The 18366-nt window shown below is 42.3% G+C and overlaps 1 protein-coding gene across 4 annotated transcripts in view; it reads right to left on the reverse strand.

Moving 5' to 3' along the window:
• Positions 1 to 18366, reverse strand: part of LOC124142280 (indole-3-acetaldehyde oxidase-like) — a 48809-nt gene that overhangs the window by 16916 nt on the left and 13527 nt on the right. Inside the window, exons 1-18 of one of the 4 annotated variants that reach the window (XM_048392751.1) lie at positions 18116 to 18155; positions 17642 to 17798; positions 16841 to 17087; positions 15482 to 15555; positions 13674 to 13823; positions 13040 to 13145; positions 12500 to 12648; positions 12247 to 12354; positions 11463 to 11529; positions 9923 to 10023; positions 9124 to 9279; positions 7955 to 8077; positions 7256 to 7351; positions 6782 to 6839; positions 5122 to 5271; positions 3627 to 3706; positions 2033 to 2142; positions 12 to 116 (exon numbers count right to left, since the gene is read on the reverse strand). In XM_048392751.1, the coding sequence (XP_048248708.1) occupies positions 12 to 116; positions 2033 to 2142; positions 3627 to 3706; positions 5122 to 5271; positions 6782 to 6839; positions 7256 to 7351; positions 7955 to 8077; positions 9124 to 9279; positions 9923 to 10023; positions 11463 to 11529; positions 12247 to 12354; positions 12500 to 12648; positions 13040 to 13145; positions 13674 to 13823; positions 15482 to 15555; positions 16841 to 17087; positions 17642 to 17798; positions 18116 to 18135 (2057 nt within the window). In that variant the 5' untranslated portion in view covers positions 18136 to 18155. Of the gene's footprint in view, positions 1 to 11; positions 117 to 2032; positions 2143 to 3626; positions 3707 to 5121; positions 5272 to 6781; positions 6840 to 7255; positions 7352 to 7954; positions 8078 to 9123; positions 9280 to 9922; positions 10024 to 11462; positions 11530 to 12246; positions 12355 to 12499; positions 12649 to 13039; positions 13146 to 13673; positions 13824 to 15481; positions 15556 to 16840; positions 17088 to 17641; positions 17799 to 17933; positions 17961 to 18024; positions 18077 to 18115; positions 18156 to 18366 lie in introns of those variants that run through there. The other 3 variants (XM_048392750.1, XM_048392752.1, XM_048392749.1) reach the window with 3 other exon arrangements.

Here is an 18366-nt window from a genome sequence, read left to right on the forward strand (position 1 = left end):
TAACAGCTCACCTGTTGTGTTTATAAGCCCCCACAGCAACCGCTGCAGCAACTGGGATGCTGGAAAGAGCTTTACCTCCGAAAGCCCCGCCAACTCGGGGGGTGTACACGTTGAAACTGAAGAATAATCACATTTATCTTTTTACATGCAGCGGTTATTCATATACAGTGACCTATTCTGCATCAGTATTTTGTATATTGATTACATGGACGAGCATAAAAATAATGATCTGCCATACCACCGGTTGTTGTTTAGACTGAATATGTTTTGACAAAAAGTAACTGCAAATCTAGATATGCGGTTGATATATACATGCAAATTCATAATATTTGACTTGAACCAAATAGGTAACATAAGTTAACAATGAGTAAATACAGAAGCATTCACTCAATTTTGCGATGATGATCGGTTTATCAACTCTTTAGATTAATTAGGCAGACTGTACCAATCTGTTTATGGTCCCCGGTGGGTTAGCCTAGTGGTTAAAGCGTTCGCTCGTCACGCCGTGGACCCGGGTTCGATTCCCGACATGCATTGAGCTGTTCTGTACGTGAAGTCCTAATTTTGAAATATTCAAACTGTCAGCAACATAACTCTTGTTTAATGGCCAGATATAAGTACTACATGTAGTTCTTTCTACGCTTTGTTCAGGCTTTACTTTAGTATCAGCTGGTATAGAAATGAATTGGCCTCACATTCTAGGTAGGCGGTCGTAAAAATAATTTAAACACTTTTCAACTTCCAGATTCCTGCTTATAGACATCTACAAATGAATGAAAATAAACAGGTTTTAACATGGCAAGATACCGACAGATATCCGATAGTTTTCTTGTGTCAGAAAATAGATTATGGTTACGTTTTATTTACCCTTTCTTACATCGGTGTCAAAATCTCATGTTGTTTTGTTTTTTTTCATTTCACCTAATTGTACATTAAAATCGGCCATGTTTTTGTCAAAAGTAATTTTTTTGTCGGTCGGTGTCGTAAAGCAACTAAGAAAAATATGAGGCCGAATGTGCCTGCCTTTCGGATTCGCCAAATTTTACACAAATGTGGAATGTAAGACATATTTGAGTTTGTTTATTCTTCCCACTGAGTAAACAAATTTCACCAAAGAAAGATACAAGTAGCGAAAGAACCCTTTTGCAAACCTTTTATGTTAAATATATTTGTTTCACCCGACCGCTAATATACTCTTAAAAAAAGAAACGCAATACGGATGTTTTTGGCCATAAAAGCGAAATTAGCTGACCAAGAGGTGCAAAATGAAGAAGTTTAATGTGTTTTAGTATCAGTGACAAATTTCCCGGATCAAATTGATCACAACAATGAAATGCAAACCATTAGTCGGGAAACACGTACGATTCGGAAAAATGCACCCAGTGCATTAACAAAAGGGCCATGGAGCTGCACGTACTACACGTGCAGCAGCAATATGAACGGTATCAATGTGCCTTGTTTTTGATTGTCTGGCATCTGCGTCAATCGAACTGTGACAGTTCAACAAAATCTCAACATAACCAGAAGTGCAAAGAAACAACGTCATATGCCGTTTGCAGGCAGGGGATTCCCGATTAGCTGTAGCCAGTGTTTTTAATGTAGCGCCCAGCACTATCACAAGGCTATGGGATCGGTTTCAACAGCATGGGTCAACACGTGATCGGCTAAGGTCGGGACGACCAAGAGTAACCACCCCCGCAGATCACTACATCCGACTGCGCCACCTACGTGAAAGGACGAGCACAGCCATCCTAACCGCATCCCAAATACTTGGACTACACAGAATCTCCGACCAGGCCGTACGAAACCGTTGAAGAGCAGCAGGTCTACGAGCAAGACGTCAAAACGTTCAACGCGTCATACTGAGTCGACAATATCGTCAACAACGGCTGCATTGGTGTCGTTATCACAAAAATCAGTTAGTTCTGCCAAAGCAAACCAGACAATCAAGTGATGGACCAGAAATCCAGCCACACGATAGAGCATCTACTGATTTTGTTGAAACTAAATACGACATTTCCCAGATACGTACTAGTTGAGTGGTTTGTCTAGAGCCATGGCAACGCCTGCATGAACGAGGTCGGTACCCTGACAGGAACTGTACACGTCAAGGCGGTCTTCAGCAGGAACTGCGAGCGCCACCTGCAGGAAAGAGTAAAATCAATGCTTCTGATATATTGTGGCAGAGACCAAGGCGAAGCGAATCAGGTATTGTAGCCCCTACCGACTTACAAGTATCAACATATCTTGATAATGTACCGTTACGGGTATTCTATTTCGTTTAAAGTGCGTGCCTCATTCAGGAAAGAACGAGCCACATCACCGCACATTCGTCACCACTCGCCCCTTTCCGTAACCTTCAAGAAGACTCGTCCCCCTATCGATGAATGTTATGTGCGAAAATACGACAAACCAATCAGAATGCGCGTATGATTTCAAGTTCTTCGTCAAAGAATCCCTCAGAAATAATTTCTGTTTTTACATATGTCTTGCATCTAAAAATATACCCAAGACACAGTTATATGTGTTCAATCATACTGTATAATTTCGCATGTCCTGATGTGCTTTTAATTGCATTTGAAATATAAATGAACCATTGCGCAACGAGTTGACAATTGTTTTAGGTATGCCCGTTTGCGCTAAGACGGAACCCGGTTGCAAAAATGGCCACGAGAGGGGCACGAGGCGCTATTCGGCTTGTCCCGGAATAACACGAGTTGGTCACGAATGATCACCGCAGAGACATCAAATTTGGGCTTCAAGTACAACAAAATACAACGAAATGCATGAAGCGTGGACCAGCTGTGTTACTTCTAGTGTTAACATAGTTCGAAGAAAGCGTTTTGCCTAAGGACACACCACATGTGCTCAGTGTTGGGCAGGACCGAAACCCAAACTCTCAAGAGTCTAGTTGCTGCTGAACGCTGTCACCCATCCAGCTACTGTCCGCGATAGACGTTGCTTAATTTCGCCTGGTTTGTAACCTGCGTGCTTTGTTTAGGACCCCGTTTCGTGTTGTATCGGAACTTTCTTTATCAGGGTATATGCGTGAGTCAGGTGGCTTTAACGCCGCTTTGAACAGTATTCCAGTTATTTTACGGGGTGTCCTTTTATTGTGGGAGGAAAGCCCGAAGTGATACAAATTTCAGACGTTTACCACTTCGGTGAAACCCATGAGCACGAGAATTATGTAGAAACATAATTGGGTCGAACCGGGATTCGAACCCACGATTGTAGGTTTCCTTCGTTCCCAAGGGACGCAACTCAGACGACCGGGACACCTGTGTCCGGTATAATATGTACACCACGTGGCAAGACTCTTTTGAAGCGGGGGCGGTCGGGCAGCCTGGTGGTTAAAGCGTTCGCTCGTCACGCCGAAGCCCCGGGTTTGATTCCCGACATGGGTGCAATGTGTGAAGCCCATTTCTGGTGTCCCCCGCCGTGATATTGCTGGAATATTGCTAAAAGCGGCGTAAAACCATACTCACTCACTCACTCACTCACTTACTTTTGAACCGACTTCAGACAGATGAAAAACGTGTTAGTCGTGTTTGAGTGGTGTTTAGAATTTAAGCTTAAAATATTTATGTTTGAAATGAGTTAAAAATATTAAATTTGCAACTTACGTTATTTTCCATGTAGAAATGATAAAGGCCACCTTGTCTGCATTCTCCCTTAAGTTTGCGAGAAGCATTGCCCAAAGCATCTGGAGTGAGATACGTTTCATCAGTGCCCATGCGCTGTTTTCAGTGGAACTATATACTAAGAGTGAGAGCCTGAACTTGGAGCAGTATGTCAGTCACATTACGATGTGTCAGCTTAACGTTTATTGAACGCTCAAAATTACAATCGTACTACTTTGGTTAGGCTGAATGAAACAAACGTTCTGACGAACACGGGCCTACTTCAGGGCTAACTTCTAACCCATGATAGAAACCAGAGATAAGGGTGACCCTGACTAAGGGACACAACTCTGCACATAGAATTGTTGGTCCTTGACCACTGGGCCAAGGTACCTGATTCATCGGTCACCATTAAAGTCAAATGAACATACGTGTGTTCGTAAATAAATATTCAAAAAAACATATTCAACATAGCAGTTGTAGTCCATCATAAATCAATTAGTATAATTAGTATATAGGATAAACAGTGGAAATATCGTTCTTTATGGCAGAGTTTCCCGTATTCCGTCATCATTCATAGTACACCATCAGCTCGTCTCTATGTCACAGCAGGGGCGGTGGGGTAGCCTTGTGGTAAAAGCGTTCGCTCGTCACGCCGATGGCCCGGGCTCGATTCCCGTCATGGGTACAATGTGTGAAGCCCCTCTGGTGTACCCCGCCGTGATATTGCTGGAATATTGCTAAAAGCGGCGTAAAATCAAACTCACTCACTCACTCACTCACTATGTCACAGCAGGGATCGAAAACGGAAAGAAGTAGCTGTTTCGTGAATGACCCCCCATCGTGTTATCAAAACTCTATACCGGATTTCGTTAACGATCTATCTTCCTTATTCAAATATATATAAATTGCCAATGCAGGAGAATAAGCAGCCTAGATTTTTTGCCGAAACAGATTCCACTTGGCGTAAAAAAGTCAGTGAAAATTAAATATAAATGAACCACTAAAAATCAGTGATGACACCAGGTGTTCACGAAAAGGGTAAGTATGCCAGCATCAGCCATTCATACAATTTGGATAAAAACAGTAAGTACTTATTGCCTGACGCAGCACAGCAGTACTTCTGTCATGCGACGTCAGCCTCTAAACACACCCGACAATCAAGTGATCGATGAACCAGAAATTCCAGTGACACCAGAGTACCATTACTGATTTTGTTAAAACTAATAAAAACGGTATGCTAATTTTGAATTACGTCATTGTTCATTGTAATTTTCAATGTTCATTTTCGATGGAATAAGGAGTATATATTTGGACGTCTGTCATTATGGTGGAGATCGGTACCTAACATTTTTGTGTATCCAATCTGAGATGTTGGAGTACGCTGTAAATTGTACATTGGCACACGTTTCCAACGTGTGGAGCCGTAGCTCAGTCAGGGTACAGTAATGATCGATGGACGGGTGAGGGAAGGTGAAGTAGCTACGTGTGTTCGTACCCTCCGGCTCTCCATTTTTATGATCTAAAAAAGGGTTGGCATGGTAACTCTCCTCTCTAATGGCGTCTTCGATAGTCACAATGGCGGGTCTGACGTCCTTGTACGTGACCTTCACCTTGTCAGCAGCTGCATCGGCCAAAGTTTGAGATTCTGGAGAATAAACATATTCAGATTGACATGGAGCTTTCTGTATATTAGTTCTGTCGCAGGTTAAGTTTTACTAATCTGTTAATCAATTATGTCACCAACTTTTTTCCATATCTATCTAATATTGGCTTGAACAGCCCACCTTAACTGTGGTCCGTGAGGCACATCCTGGCACATGCAGTCCCTGCAACTGATGTAGAGGCAGATCACATGACTGTCCTCTATAAAGACTACATATGCTAGGAACCCAGCACACACCATGCCGGACCACCAAGCCATGTAGCATGTCATTTTGTTATAATTACAGGACTCTTCATTATCAATAAAACATCAGCCCAGTGCACGAACTTTGTTGTTCCTGTGACAGTTCATATATCAATGGCACTGTAAGACTGATCAACGGTTCGCCCTGATTACTTTTATAAGTTTGTCCAAAGCCAATCAGTACTCGTGGGTATCACCGAAGGAGTCACGCCTAAGGCCTGCATGGTGTACCTCCCACATACAGGTAAACGAACAGTGAGTGAGTTAGTTTGTATTATTGTATCTTAATCAGCGTATCAATTTACTGTGGGATTTAAAGAGGAAAAAACCCTTGCCATGATCATAAAAAATACTTTGTACGATTCAAATTATATGATAAGCATTTGGACCTCTATCAAATAGTGATGACACCAGATCACGAGAAAGGTTTACTAATGCTGTAACCCTGATCAAACGGTTTTCGAGCAAGATTCGTATGACACTGTTTAAAAACTTTGTAGAAAGAGCATGCTCGATTGTTCCTCACAGTGAAATGTAGACCCTAAAGGCAGGGAAACTGGAAATAATGCAGTCATACATCACTTACCAATTTGCGGGCACCCAAGACCACGGGTATGGTGCCGACAATAATTAGAGTGAATCTCGGATTCGATTACAATATTATCGTATTCTGGCAAACTTAAGTGACGCAACGTTTTACTAGGAATTGCCTTAGACGACTGGGCCAACAGCGCCTCGTCGCCACCTTGAATAGCAGGGATATCCACATCATAAGAAGGTTCCACGTGGGTATCATACTAACACAATCCTAAAAAGTTGGTCGGGTCGAAAAAGAAAAGTTGCTCGGATCACGAAAATCGATGTTGACCCCTGAATGGAAATCCTTGACATTCACTGTAATGCCGCGCTATGCGCATGTCGGTTTGTGATACATAATTTTCTTTTTCAAGTATGACCTTGTCTTTTTCAAATATACGAACTGTTTCAGCACATTTTCGTCCATACATTCACTTAGTGAGACTAGGCTGAGCCTAATTTGTGGATTACTATGCATCAAAGTCCGTCAGTCCGAACGGTGCCGTTGTGGGTGATCTGGATTGTGAAAAGTGAAGACAAGAAATCTGAAGTTAAACCTACTCCCCAGTTTGATAACCGTGAGCAATCGGTATGAGGTACCTTCTACATGCCAGATTGCCACGGTGGACGCCTCGTCAGCCATACTCCACTGAGGGCCATGAAGTTCACTCACCCGCAATAACGAATCCCACCGATTGCCCTGAGTATTTCACGTCTCCACTGCAAAAGAGCTGCGAAAGAAATAGGTTCAAATATAAACTGATGGGACAAATGTCCAATCCCTGCGCAGGTAATAGGTGTCTTATATCACTGAATATCAATAATCACCTGGACACATATTCTCGAATATATAATGTATTTGTTTATTTACACGTTATTTGCTATACGGTGCAGATAAAGAAGCTATGAGTAGTAACGTTGTCATCTGCGCATCAAGTTTATTTTTCCATATTCAGAGAAGGGACGGAGATGTCAACTAACGGACAAACAATCATATGGCCCTATCGGAGTCGATATCGACGCTGTGACAGGAAGATGCACATCTCGAGCTAACAAACTGGAGATAATCGTTCCCTGACCAAACTCGTACGCAGGAGGTGAAGAATTACTCGGGTTGTGTCTGACGGTAAAATTCCAGTGTATTTACCTCTTCTGGGAGGAACTGCATGCCGGGGATGTTTGGCATTGCGTTGTTCTCGACTACGTCTTTGGCAGTGAGGAAGTCAAAAACTCCAGGCATCAGCTGCGTGAACAAATAACAGTTAGTAATTATATCACCTTCCTCCCTCGGTCACTCTCTGAGACAGACGGACAGACAGACAGACAGACACACACACACACGCACGCACGCACGCATGCACGCACACAGACACACAGACACACACACAGACACACACACACAGACACACACACGCACGCACGCACACACACACACAGACACACAGACAGACAGACACAGACACAAACACACACGCACGCACGCACGCACGCACGCACGCACGCACGCACACACACACACACACACACACACACACACACAATCCACTCGGCAGAACGGTCCTGACGACTTTAACGGGGCCAGGCCGAACAATAACGGAATGTTACGATTGGTAGATAGTACATGTAATATGTCAGTTCTCGTAATCCGTAAAACACTTTACTGAACACCTGTTTCAAGAAAAAGAAATTTACAACTCTGGCTCTGTGTAAACTCTGTGTCAGCAGCACTATGTTAGTACACATCATACATAGAAGAAAAATGTTGCAAAATGTACACCATTTACCTCCTAAAGTGATGGAAATGTGTTACAATTTAGAAGCTTTATGAAATCAAGAGTCCGTTTACCAATGCTTCCGAAGGATCGATGTGGTCAATAGTTCCCCGGCCAATAGAGGTCAGGACGAATGCTCCAGACAACTCTTTTGACGAGGACGGCATATCATTGATGAACTCCGCCTCGCCAGAAGCCTACATGAAATAATAAATATATAACATAAATAAATATGAAATGAAAAGTGTGTGATCAGGGAATAATCGATTCAGACAGTTAATAGACGCGCCACTTGAGCCATTTGATGACGTGATGGCAGGACGGGTAGAATCTGTACTTAGATGACTGTGTGCCATCGAACCTGACAGGTGTGGATTGTTCACCGTGCTATCAGCCAATGTTTTGCCTGTAATTTGTAATCTGCGGAACGCGCCGTACAACAACATCCAATAACTCAAATCCAAAGAAGAACATGATTATAAATTACACAGGACGCGCAGTGTTATCATGCACGTGTGTCATCTGCAAGCACGATTATCGTGTTGATACCACGGGTAAGCTTTTACACTGAAATAATACAATGTCACGTGAGTGAGTGAATGTGGTTCAACACCGCAGTCAGCACTATTTGAGCTATACCATGACGGCCTGCAATGACAAACCAGTGGTTGATGGTATGAGCAAAGTCCATGTCGTCAGGGTACAAGCACCCAATCCAAGGTAGTCGCCGCTCAGAGACAACATCGGCCATGGAGGCCAGTTTTATTCCGAAATCTACACGGGACGATAGCGTTGTAACGTCGAGGTATGGGGACGTTTGTATATATATGATTATATAATGATTGGACAATAGAAGTAGAAGATACGTTTATAATAATTGGACAATAGAAATAGAAGATAATGTGACGTGTCTTTGAACATGCGCGATTTTAGATGTGTGTGCCCTTTTTCATTACGTTGAAAGCTCACCTCAATTCGAGCAACTGTCATGCCAATATCGGATGTTGTATGACTGTCATTTTAATTGTTGATTTCGTTGAGCTTTTGATCATTTCAATACATTTTCCTTCTCGCATCTATCCAATTGTATATTTTAAACTTGAGTGAATTAAAACTATCGTAAAGTTTTTTTGGGCCGTCAGCCTTATTATAGATTCTGTATAGCACGTATATTTATCCAATTGAATATTTCAACATAAAGAGATTTGCTGTTTACCATGGATGACGAAGTGTTTATACACACCTGAAATGGGGCAGCAATTTTGGGCATTGGTTGTTTCAGAGGCCATTCCGCCTTTTGCTCTGGGAAATCTCTCTCCCCCTTGGAAGGTGGACGCTCCAGAGGAACTCCCCCGGACTGCACCGAAGAGGTCTTGGACTCGCAGATGTTGAGGATGAACTTAAGAACAAATGACAGTGTTTTCACAGATCTGTATCTATGTTTGTCACAAGGACGTAACATGTGAGTGGCGTGTTTGTCTTACCTAGAAGAGAAATAGTCACCACCACCCCCCACAGTCTCTACACGGCACGATTCAACACATGTATATGATATGAAGCCTAAATGGTCATTTACGCTGGATAATTTCACAAATATGTTCAATTTAATTCAAATCAGATGCTGTCCTTCAATACGGAATCTCTCAGGTGCCTGCAAATCATGGATGTTCTGCTCCGTTCAGTGATCATCAAATTATCATAATTTCCATCAAATGAACCATTCATTTGTTCCAAATCATTTACAACATGGCCAGAAGATTTGTATAGAAAATAGTTATCTATCTCGTCCCAAGACAATATGGCGCCAAAGAAAATTCTTTGATGCTCCCTGTATGGTTCCCACACAACAAATCCTTCACACAACAGCTGGGTCATCAGTTGCCGGGAAGATGCTGCAATATCCTGTGTCTAGATTTAGTTCGAAGAGCTCGATTGCCAACCTCCAAATAGTCTGCGGGAGCCCTAACAATTATATACACTAATGTTGGTCCAAGTTACATTTAATTTGTTTAACGTGCCGGGGAAACCTTCAATCCCCTTACCTTGTAGAAGAGACTGACGGCCAGCTTTCTCCGGAACTCGACGCTTGCTAGCACTGCCTCGTATTCGGGGTTCAACTCTGATTTCAGAGAATCCAGCGCACCTATTGGATAACAAAGTAAAACATTGATATATAGCCTAAATGCCTGGTCATTACGCTGGATAATTTCACAAATATGTTCAATGTCATTAAAATCAGATGTTTATGTCCGATAAGACATAGAAGAAGATCCAGGGTCACCTCTACAAGTCGCGTCAGATGAACACTCTAATCAGTGAGTGTCAGTGTCAAGCCTTCTAAGTTTAAGATTCCAATATTTGACCCCAAACAGTCTACATTTGCAAACTTTATCGAACGTGTGTACTTCGGTACGAGTGGGCGAAGCATACAGATAAGCATGTCTGATTTCTGTATCTCGAAAACGGATATAATCAAGGAATTCCGAATGCCAAAAATACAACCGCTCAAGTTGTATCCTGACGTTTCTGAGCGCCATGGCATCTGTGCCAAAAAGGGTTTAGTTTTGAGGGTATATTTCTGTTCTGTAGCGGGTTTTTTTCCTAAGATCGAATCATTTTCGAAAGCTTCCATTTTCGATTAGCTCAAGAACCCACACATCCTTCGTTTAGATAGGGTGGTCAAAGTTCGCTCGGCGTTCGCTTGCGAGATATTGTATGGAGGTGACTTCGACCTCCACGCAGAGATCTGTCGTATCGAAGTGAAAGGTCTGCTTTTAATAAGATTGTAATATTTCAACTTTGGCACCTTCACGTGGAAAATGTGTATTTGAGGAAAGCAATTTAATATCTGGTGAACCCTTTACTCTCTTTTGGAAACATGGAGGATATTTCATGTTTCAAGTGAAATGTGATGTATCTCTGATCGAGTGACGTGGAAAGGGAGATATTTTCATTGGTGGCGCAGCCATGAGTGTAAATATCTCCTTTTCCACGACACTTGATAAGCGATATATCATATTTCACTCGACACATGACATATCCTATTTATTATTACTTCACTGTTAGCTGACAGTCTCTTTTTAAAACAAATTACCCAAAACAATTTAAGCGCACGCAAACGAGATTTTGTGCTAATTTGAAAGACATAATTATAAATAATAATTAACTCCATAAAATATTTGAATTGAATGTTTTAATTTCACACCTTGTGAATTAATGAATACTCATTTTCTGTTTGAGGTATTCAGTCTATTTTAAACAATTAACATGTTGCGATCGTGAAGCAAGGCATTTGATGGATGGCTGTTAAAATAGGAACACTTTTAAACAAGTAACGCAAACGCTGCTTGTAAAATATTTTCACTGAAATGTAAGTGTTCCGAAGTCCGGACAGTTCAAGTACAGGGATAAGAGAAGTAGCTCTTGTGTGGAAAGTACTCGTAGTTCCGGCAAAGTGTTATTTTCACTGTAGTGAGCATTTCACTTTCTGTCACTGTTGTGAAAATATCTCTTTTCTAAACGTAAGGCATTTCAGCTTTTCACACTTAAGAACAGTTAAAGTTTCACTAATATCCAGCATACCGCGTAGGACTGCAGGGTCCGTGAGGGTCTTTCCTGTAAGGAACTCCTCTGTCTTTGTAGCGTGGATCTGGAGAGATGAAGTTAAACATGGTCGTCAAGTACAGGTAGATATAGTATTGCTACAGCGATGGAACTTTCGTGTCATTTGCAATGCATTTATGTATTGTTACCGTAGTATACGTAGTATCACGTCACTAAAGTTCAGTATCTGAATAAAGAGACTGGACTGAAGTAGAAGCCAGGTCATCCCAATACTCCCACAGAAGATGTTAGTACTACTACTTCTACTGCTGCTGCTGCTGCTGTTGTTGCAGTGTACAGTATTACTACTGCCACCACCACTACCACTTCCACTGATACGGATACAAAAACTATTACCCTCATCAACCACCACCACTACTACTATTACTTCCGCTACTACACTACCACTACATTTACCACTTCTCCGACGTCTACCGCTACCCTACAACTTTGACTACAAACAAGTTACCATTATCTATACTACTACCATTACCACTATCACCACCACCACTAAACTACTACTACTACTACTACTACATCTGCTGCTGCTGCAACTACTACTACTACTACTACTGCTACTACTACTACTACAGCTGCTGCTACTGCAACTACTACTACTACTACTGCTACTACTATCACTACTATTACTACTGCTACTACTTATACTACTACTACTGCTACTACTACTTATACTACTACTACTACTACTACTACTACTACTATTACTACTACTACCACCACCAACACTATTACCACTTCTCACCGTCTTTTTATCAATTCCGCCATACACAAGGGAAGGTTTTCCCAGTACTTGGAACTTTGTTGGCTCGATAGTGACCCGGAAGGCAGCGTTCACATAGGCGTGTGCATTCTGGAAGACGTGTACCGCACATACTTCACCATACAGCACATGGGTATGTTTTGAACTCGGTATAGAAGTTGACATCAGTTTTCTTTTCATTAGACATTTTCGAGGACATACATAACCTTTAACTTTACAGGTGAAAGAAATATACCTGTGATCTCGGCATGACTTTGTAAGACCGGAACCTGTATTTGTCAAGCTGCTTGAATAACTCAATGGATGTGATGATCTTCCCCGTCATGTCCAGGTTCAGGGCCAGGCTGGCCAGCGTGTGAGACTTGACACTACCATCCTTGCTGTCTGAACACACAGGGGCCAAACCACGTGATATAAATCTTATATATCACCTTGAAAGTACAACATGAGTTTTAGCACTTTATTACTTTGATATTGGCAAAATAATAAATCCCAAAATATGACACTTATTAACCTAACCTGTTCGAAGATATATGGCATCATACAAATGGCAATCCAAATATATATAGCTATAGTCACTGGCTCGTCACAACATCGCCATAAGAATCCAAGATATATTTCATGATTACAATACCATTCACTGAGTAACGAACAATGCCAGTATATCTCTGTTCACTGTGGGAATTCTGTTATGGTATACGACTGTAAACATATCTCAGTGACTACTCAGTGGATACATGGAATCTTGGCCAGCAGCTATCAAGCGTGAACACACCTAGGACGAAAATCTTTGCCCCTGCGGCCTCCATGGGGGTGAAGACATCGGAGGGGAAGTCGGGGTGGGCGTTCTTGATCATCAGATTCCCAGCCCATGACCCAGCCTGGGGGAGAGACAACATAATACAAGGCCCCTGTGCTCGTGCTCGCGAGAATGGTTGAGCTACATACCTACATACTAGCATCACCATTATCTACAATTATACCTTCATGTTCACGTGCAATTTAAGTATTTCAAACACATAAATTTCACTTCAACTGATAAGCGTATGGACTTTAAGTTACAAAATATAAGTTGTACTATTACTTAATGTCAAATATATATATTACAGTAAACTCAAAGGGACTCCTAATTTTAGTTCGTTATAACCGTAGTTCGTTATAAGCATATATACAGCATAACTACAGCATATAGTCGGGACTAAAAAGTTAGTTCGTTATATCCGTTAGTTCGTTATAAGCGTGTTCGTTATAACCGTAGTTTACTGTACTCTAAAACGTAAGGCTTCTAATCATTGATACATTTGTGTAACTTTTATTGGTGAGTTTACTTTGACTATCATCACACATAGACTATAATACGGTGAGTAAACCAGCTGGACATACACCGTATCATAAATGCGGGTATTTACATTTCTGACGAGGACGTTGCCGATCTTGAGGAGGTGGCTTGCGATGCCGTTGAAGTAGCTGTAGCCCTTGTCCTCCGCCCTCTCCTGCAGGGCGTCGATGAGGGCGGAGATAGACAGACCAGCCCCGAATCGGACGCTGTTTGCAGACAACTAAACCACAAAGTGAATGACATTGTTCAATCTGTACAAATGATCACAACGATTTATATGTTCTGGATAAAATGGGGAGGGTAACACCTACTCCTTGTACGGCTTGATCGTGTAAGAAGTTTGGCGCCGTAGAACAAAGACGTGAATCGTCAACATCTATGACTGATGACAACGATGTTAATAAATTTGAAAAAGAAATACAAAAGTTCAGAAACTGCTTATTTGGTCTGTTATTAATTGTAATCTGTTTACAGGTGATCAGGTGAATGATGAAAGTGCAAGAAGTAGCTCTGAAGTTGCTATCAATAGAAGTCATGTAATCATGTGCTCCAAACTTCTAAATGCCCATCAAAGACTTGACCTGAACACTTTTAGTTAATGTTGTTTCCCGCGATTGTCAGCAGTGGTTCTACTATGTTACGGTGACCCGTTAATATTCGAGTCTAGGTGGGCAGAATGACCAGTGGTCAATAGGATGAACACCAATCTTCGATTTCGGGTCACCGTGTCAAATAGTCAGCCACCTCACACAATGCAAGCAGCGGATCCCGGTCAACGGACTCTTATTCCAAGCTTAGTTGATAGGGTGTCATCGTACACTGACGGCGTGAATCACTTATATATAGCGACGTGCATGTACGTGTGTGTGTTTGTGTGGCTAGTCCGGACTGATGCCGATTTATAGTGCTAGCAAACTGAGATACCATGCCGCAGTTTAACATGAAAACCCCGCTCAGACACAGTATACTGACTCCGAGCCGACCAGTCCTTGTTTTAGCCCCTTAATGCCGAGCGCCAGACAGGTTAACAACAAGTACCATCTTTTAACGTCTTTTGGTATGACGCGGCCGGGGATCGAACCCCGGACCTTCCGCTCTCCGGGCGGACGCTCTATCACTAGACCACGGAGGCGGTCTTGTTTTGAAGGATTTAACTTTTTAGCATTGGACGATTATGCATGTATACCCTTCTAACAACAGTAGATGATAACATTTCCTAACTTGTAAGCCATATTAGTTTCTAGAAATAGTTGCATGATAATAATGAACACATTACAACCGGGAGTGAAGTATGGCAGTAGATGTTATGGCCGCCAACGATCTTAAAGAATAATTTCAAAGTTGACGGTTTTTCATCAGTACTGCTTAATACCGGCACGATTTGTCAAACATTCATTCAGTCGACGCGGGGCGGCGGGGTAGCCTAGTGGTTAAAGCGTTCGCTCGTCACGCCGAAGACCCGGGTTCGATTACCGACATGGGTACGGCGTAAAACCATAGTCACTCACTCACTCACTCACTCACTCACTCACTCACTCACTCACTCACTCACTCAGTTGACTGTTCGGTTTTGATCCAAATATTTACAGACCCCGGTGAAACAGCTGGAATATTGCTGAGTGTGGTGTTAAACAACAAACAAACACTATGACAAGCACGAGGCACCTGGGACTTTGTCCTCCCCATGACGATTATATAGATGAAAGAAATATACCACTTATGGCAGAAAGCGTCCCAGGAGTGAAAATGTATTTATCCTCTTTCATACGTCTTATGAAATGAACGTTCATTATATTATTTCTCTCAATGGCAAGTGGTGATTGAATTACTCATACAATACCGCCATATTATATTAATGTATTGTATGATGTGTGTCACCTCAATCTTGTACAGCTCTTTGATGTCATGCAAGTCCACAAACACGTCGAACGGCCCCTCGTTTTTAAATATACCTGGAACATGGGGAAAAGATAAAGGATCTTGTCAAACGGTTATGAATAGAATGTCCCTCAGTCAAGAACGGGGAACAACAGACAGCGCGTCGTTCGCTTATAACATATGTTGCCTGCATCAGGTCAGGTAGCCCGACAGTGCCCTGTGTGTCTAAGGCACAGAGGTACTGAGTTCACATGTTATCAGGGGGCGGTGCGGTGTCAACTGCTGGAGACAGGAGCTATGTCGACGCTCTCGCTTCATTTGCAAGTGTTGATAATTGTAGGACGCATTTGAGGATGACTTAGGCTTTTGCTTCTCTAATTTCAAGAAAAAGTATTGTGTACATAAGACCACACTTTTTCATTTTTATGTTTCACGAATATATTCCAGCTTTTCCCCTAAAGGTCGGTCAAAATACAGATAAATAGCTATGTCAATCGTTTATTTATATGAAAATTATTCGGCTGTGGAGTTAAAACTGCAGCTGGCTTCTTGAATCACTGATGGTGAAGTAGACATGTAATTTATATATATAGCATTATTTATTGAGGTCTATATGACTAGCGGGATACATAATAAAAATAATTATTTTTAAGTTTATTTTTTTCTTTTCCGGCTGCTTTTCAGTAGCGGCTCGGGGCAGTGAAACGAAAAATTAAATTGTGTGGCCTAATGGCTACAGTTAAGTTGCTATATTCATTTCAACTAGAAACACTACAGTTACTGATACATGGTGGTTCTCTGAAAAGGAACCAACAACAACAAAGCGATACTGTGGGATGAAGGTTGTGGGTTTGGTGAAACCTATGAGCGATGTCATGTTGTTGACAAACCAGTGCAACCCAACCATCAGACACTTGGAGAGAAGGGACGTAACTCTGCACAACATAATCTGTGGAAGTGAAAGTAAAGTGGAGAATAGTGTGTATGTTGACATCTAGATGCTGATGTGCTCCTAAATAAACAGCTATTACTACGGAAGCCTAAGTTATTAGAGATGGAGTCTTAGGCGCAGCTGTTGGATATGGCTCCAGAAACGTGCCAGAAGCAAATCATCGGGGGTTCGATTCCCGTAATCGTTCTGATCAGGTTTGTAGGTTTGTCAGCCCCGGAATCCAGCTCGTGGGTTTCACCGAAGGTAATGGGCTGTGTCAAACCCTACCATTATACCCGCCCCAGGTGAGTTACTCCGGGCTTCCCTCCCACGTGAAGCTGACACGCCGTGCTGTAACCGAAGTATTGTTCAAAGCGGCGGCGTTCAAGCAAACGCACTCACTCACCATGTCCGACTTAATGGCTCACCCGACGCTGTGTTTCCATGTACAAGTCGAACCTGTGACCCTTTGTTGGTTTGAAGAATACGGACCAGGTTTTTGAGAGTCTGAGGTCGGTACCAACTCTTTCCACCCGTCTTGACCAGGAAACCGACACTATCTGCGGATCCGTTAGCACTGGAGCCATTAGCGGAACTTCCGTTAGCAGATGATCCGTTGGAGGAGTCACCATGTCCTTCACACGATTTTCCAGTTCGAGGGCATATCTTCAAATCCTGAAAAATTGACCGTAAAACATGGGAACCATTCAACAAATAGTAACGTACGAGAGATTGGTCGACATGACATGTCCCGTTAGATAAGAACCAAGATCTCGACACCGGTAGATGATTGACACACAGACAATCATGCAGTCTGTTCGATTGTCTGTGCAGAATTTCAACTTGTCGCTTCTCTGCCACACGAGAAAAGAAAAGTTTAACTTCAGGAACAAATTTGAATCAATGAAGAGGTGCAGTGAGGACCCCGGGAGGACTGCTTGGTACTTCCGATCTACATCAAACACTGGAAACGTTTCAGTCGAGACGGAGTTTTAAGGAATCATATTGTGAGAACCATAGAGCGACATAATAAGACACTCAGGGCCGTTTTCCAGAAACGATTTTAACGCTAGTTGAACTATTGGGTTGGGGGTAATTACTTTGACATGGCCCAGCGTCTAAACATTTAAATGGTCTATTAGTTCTTGAATCAGTATACACCAAAGGTTGCCTTGCCAACGAAATACACAGTTTCTACTTTGCTTGGTTCATGACGAAACAGCGCTTGCCTCAATGTCAATGCATGATGCGCCGGGTATGGTGGAGTCTTTCGCAAAGGATTTCATGGCGTCGAGGATGGGTCTGTATCCGGTACACCGACAGATGTTGCCGCCAAACTGGTCTTCGATTTCCGCCTCGGTCGGAGTAGCGTTCTTTTGTAAAATTCTGTTAATTTTCAAGAAAGAATTGATTGATTTCAGTAAGATATATAAGGCATTAATAAAATATATATTAAATATACATCAGCTTTGATGATATTAGAAATGGATGTAACCTCTCTTTTACAATAGCCACACTTATCCATACATGTTCATGACCATCCCTGGAGTACAGGAGCCACACTTACCCATACATGTTCATGACCATCCCGGAGTACAGTAGCCACACTTACCCATACATGTTCATGACCATCCCTGGAGTACAGGAGCCACACTTACCCATACATGTTCATGACCATCCCGGAGTACAGTAGCCACACTTACCCATACATGTTCATGACCATCCCTGGAGTACAGTAGCCACACTTACCCATATATGTTCATGACCATCCCTGGAGTACAGTAGCCACACTTACTCATACATGTTCATGACCATCCCTGGAGTACAGTAGCCACACTTACTCATACATGTTCATGACCATCCCGGAGTACAGTAGCCACACTTACCCATACATGTTCATGACCATCCCTGGAGTACAGGAGCCACACTTACCCATACATGTTTGGAGCCACAC

Source organism: Haliotis rufescens, unplaced genomic scaffold (assembly GCF_023055435.1).
Source record: "Haliotis rufescens isolate VD_foot unplaced genomic scaffold, xgHalRufe1.0.p SCAF_11, whole genome shotgun sequence".
Classification (NCBI taxonomy): Eukaryota; Metazoa; Mollusca; class Gastropoda; order Lepetellida; family Haliotidae; genus Haliotis; species Haliotis rufescens.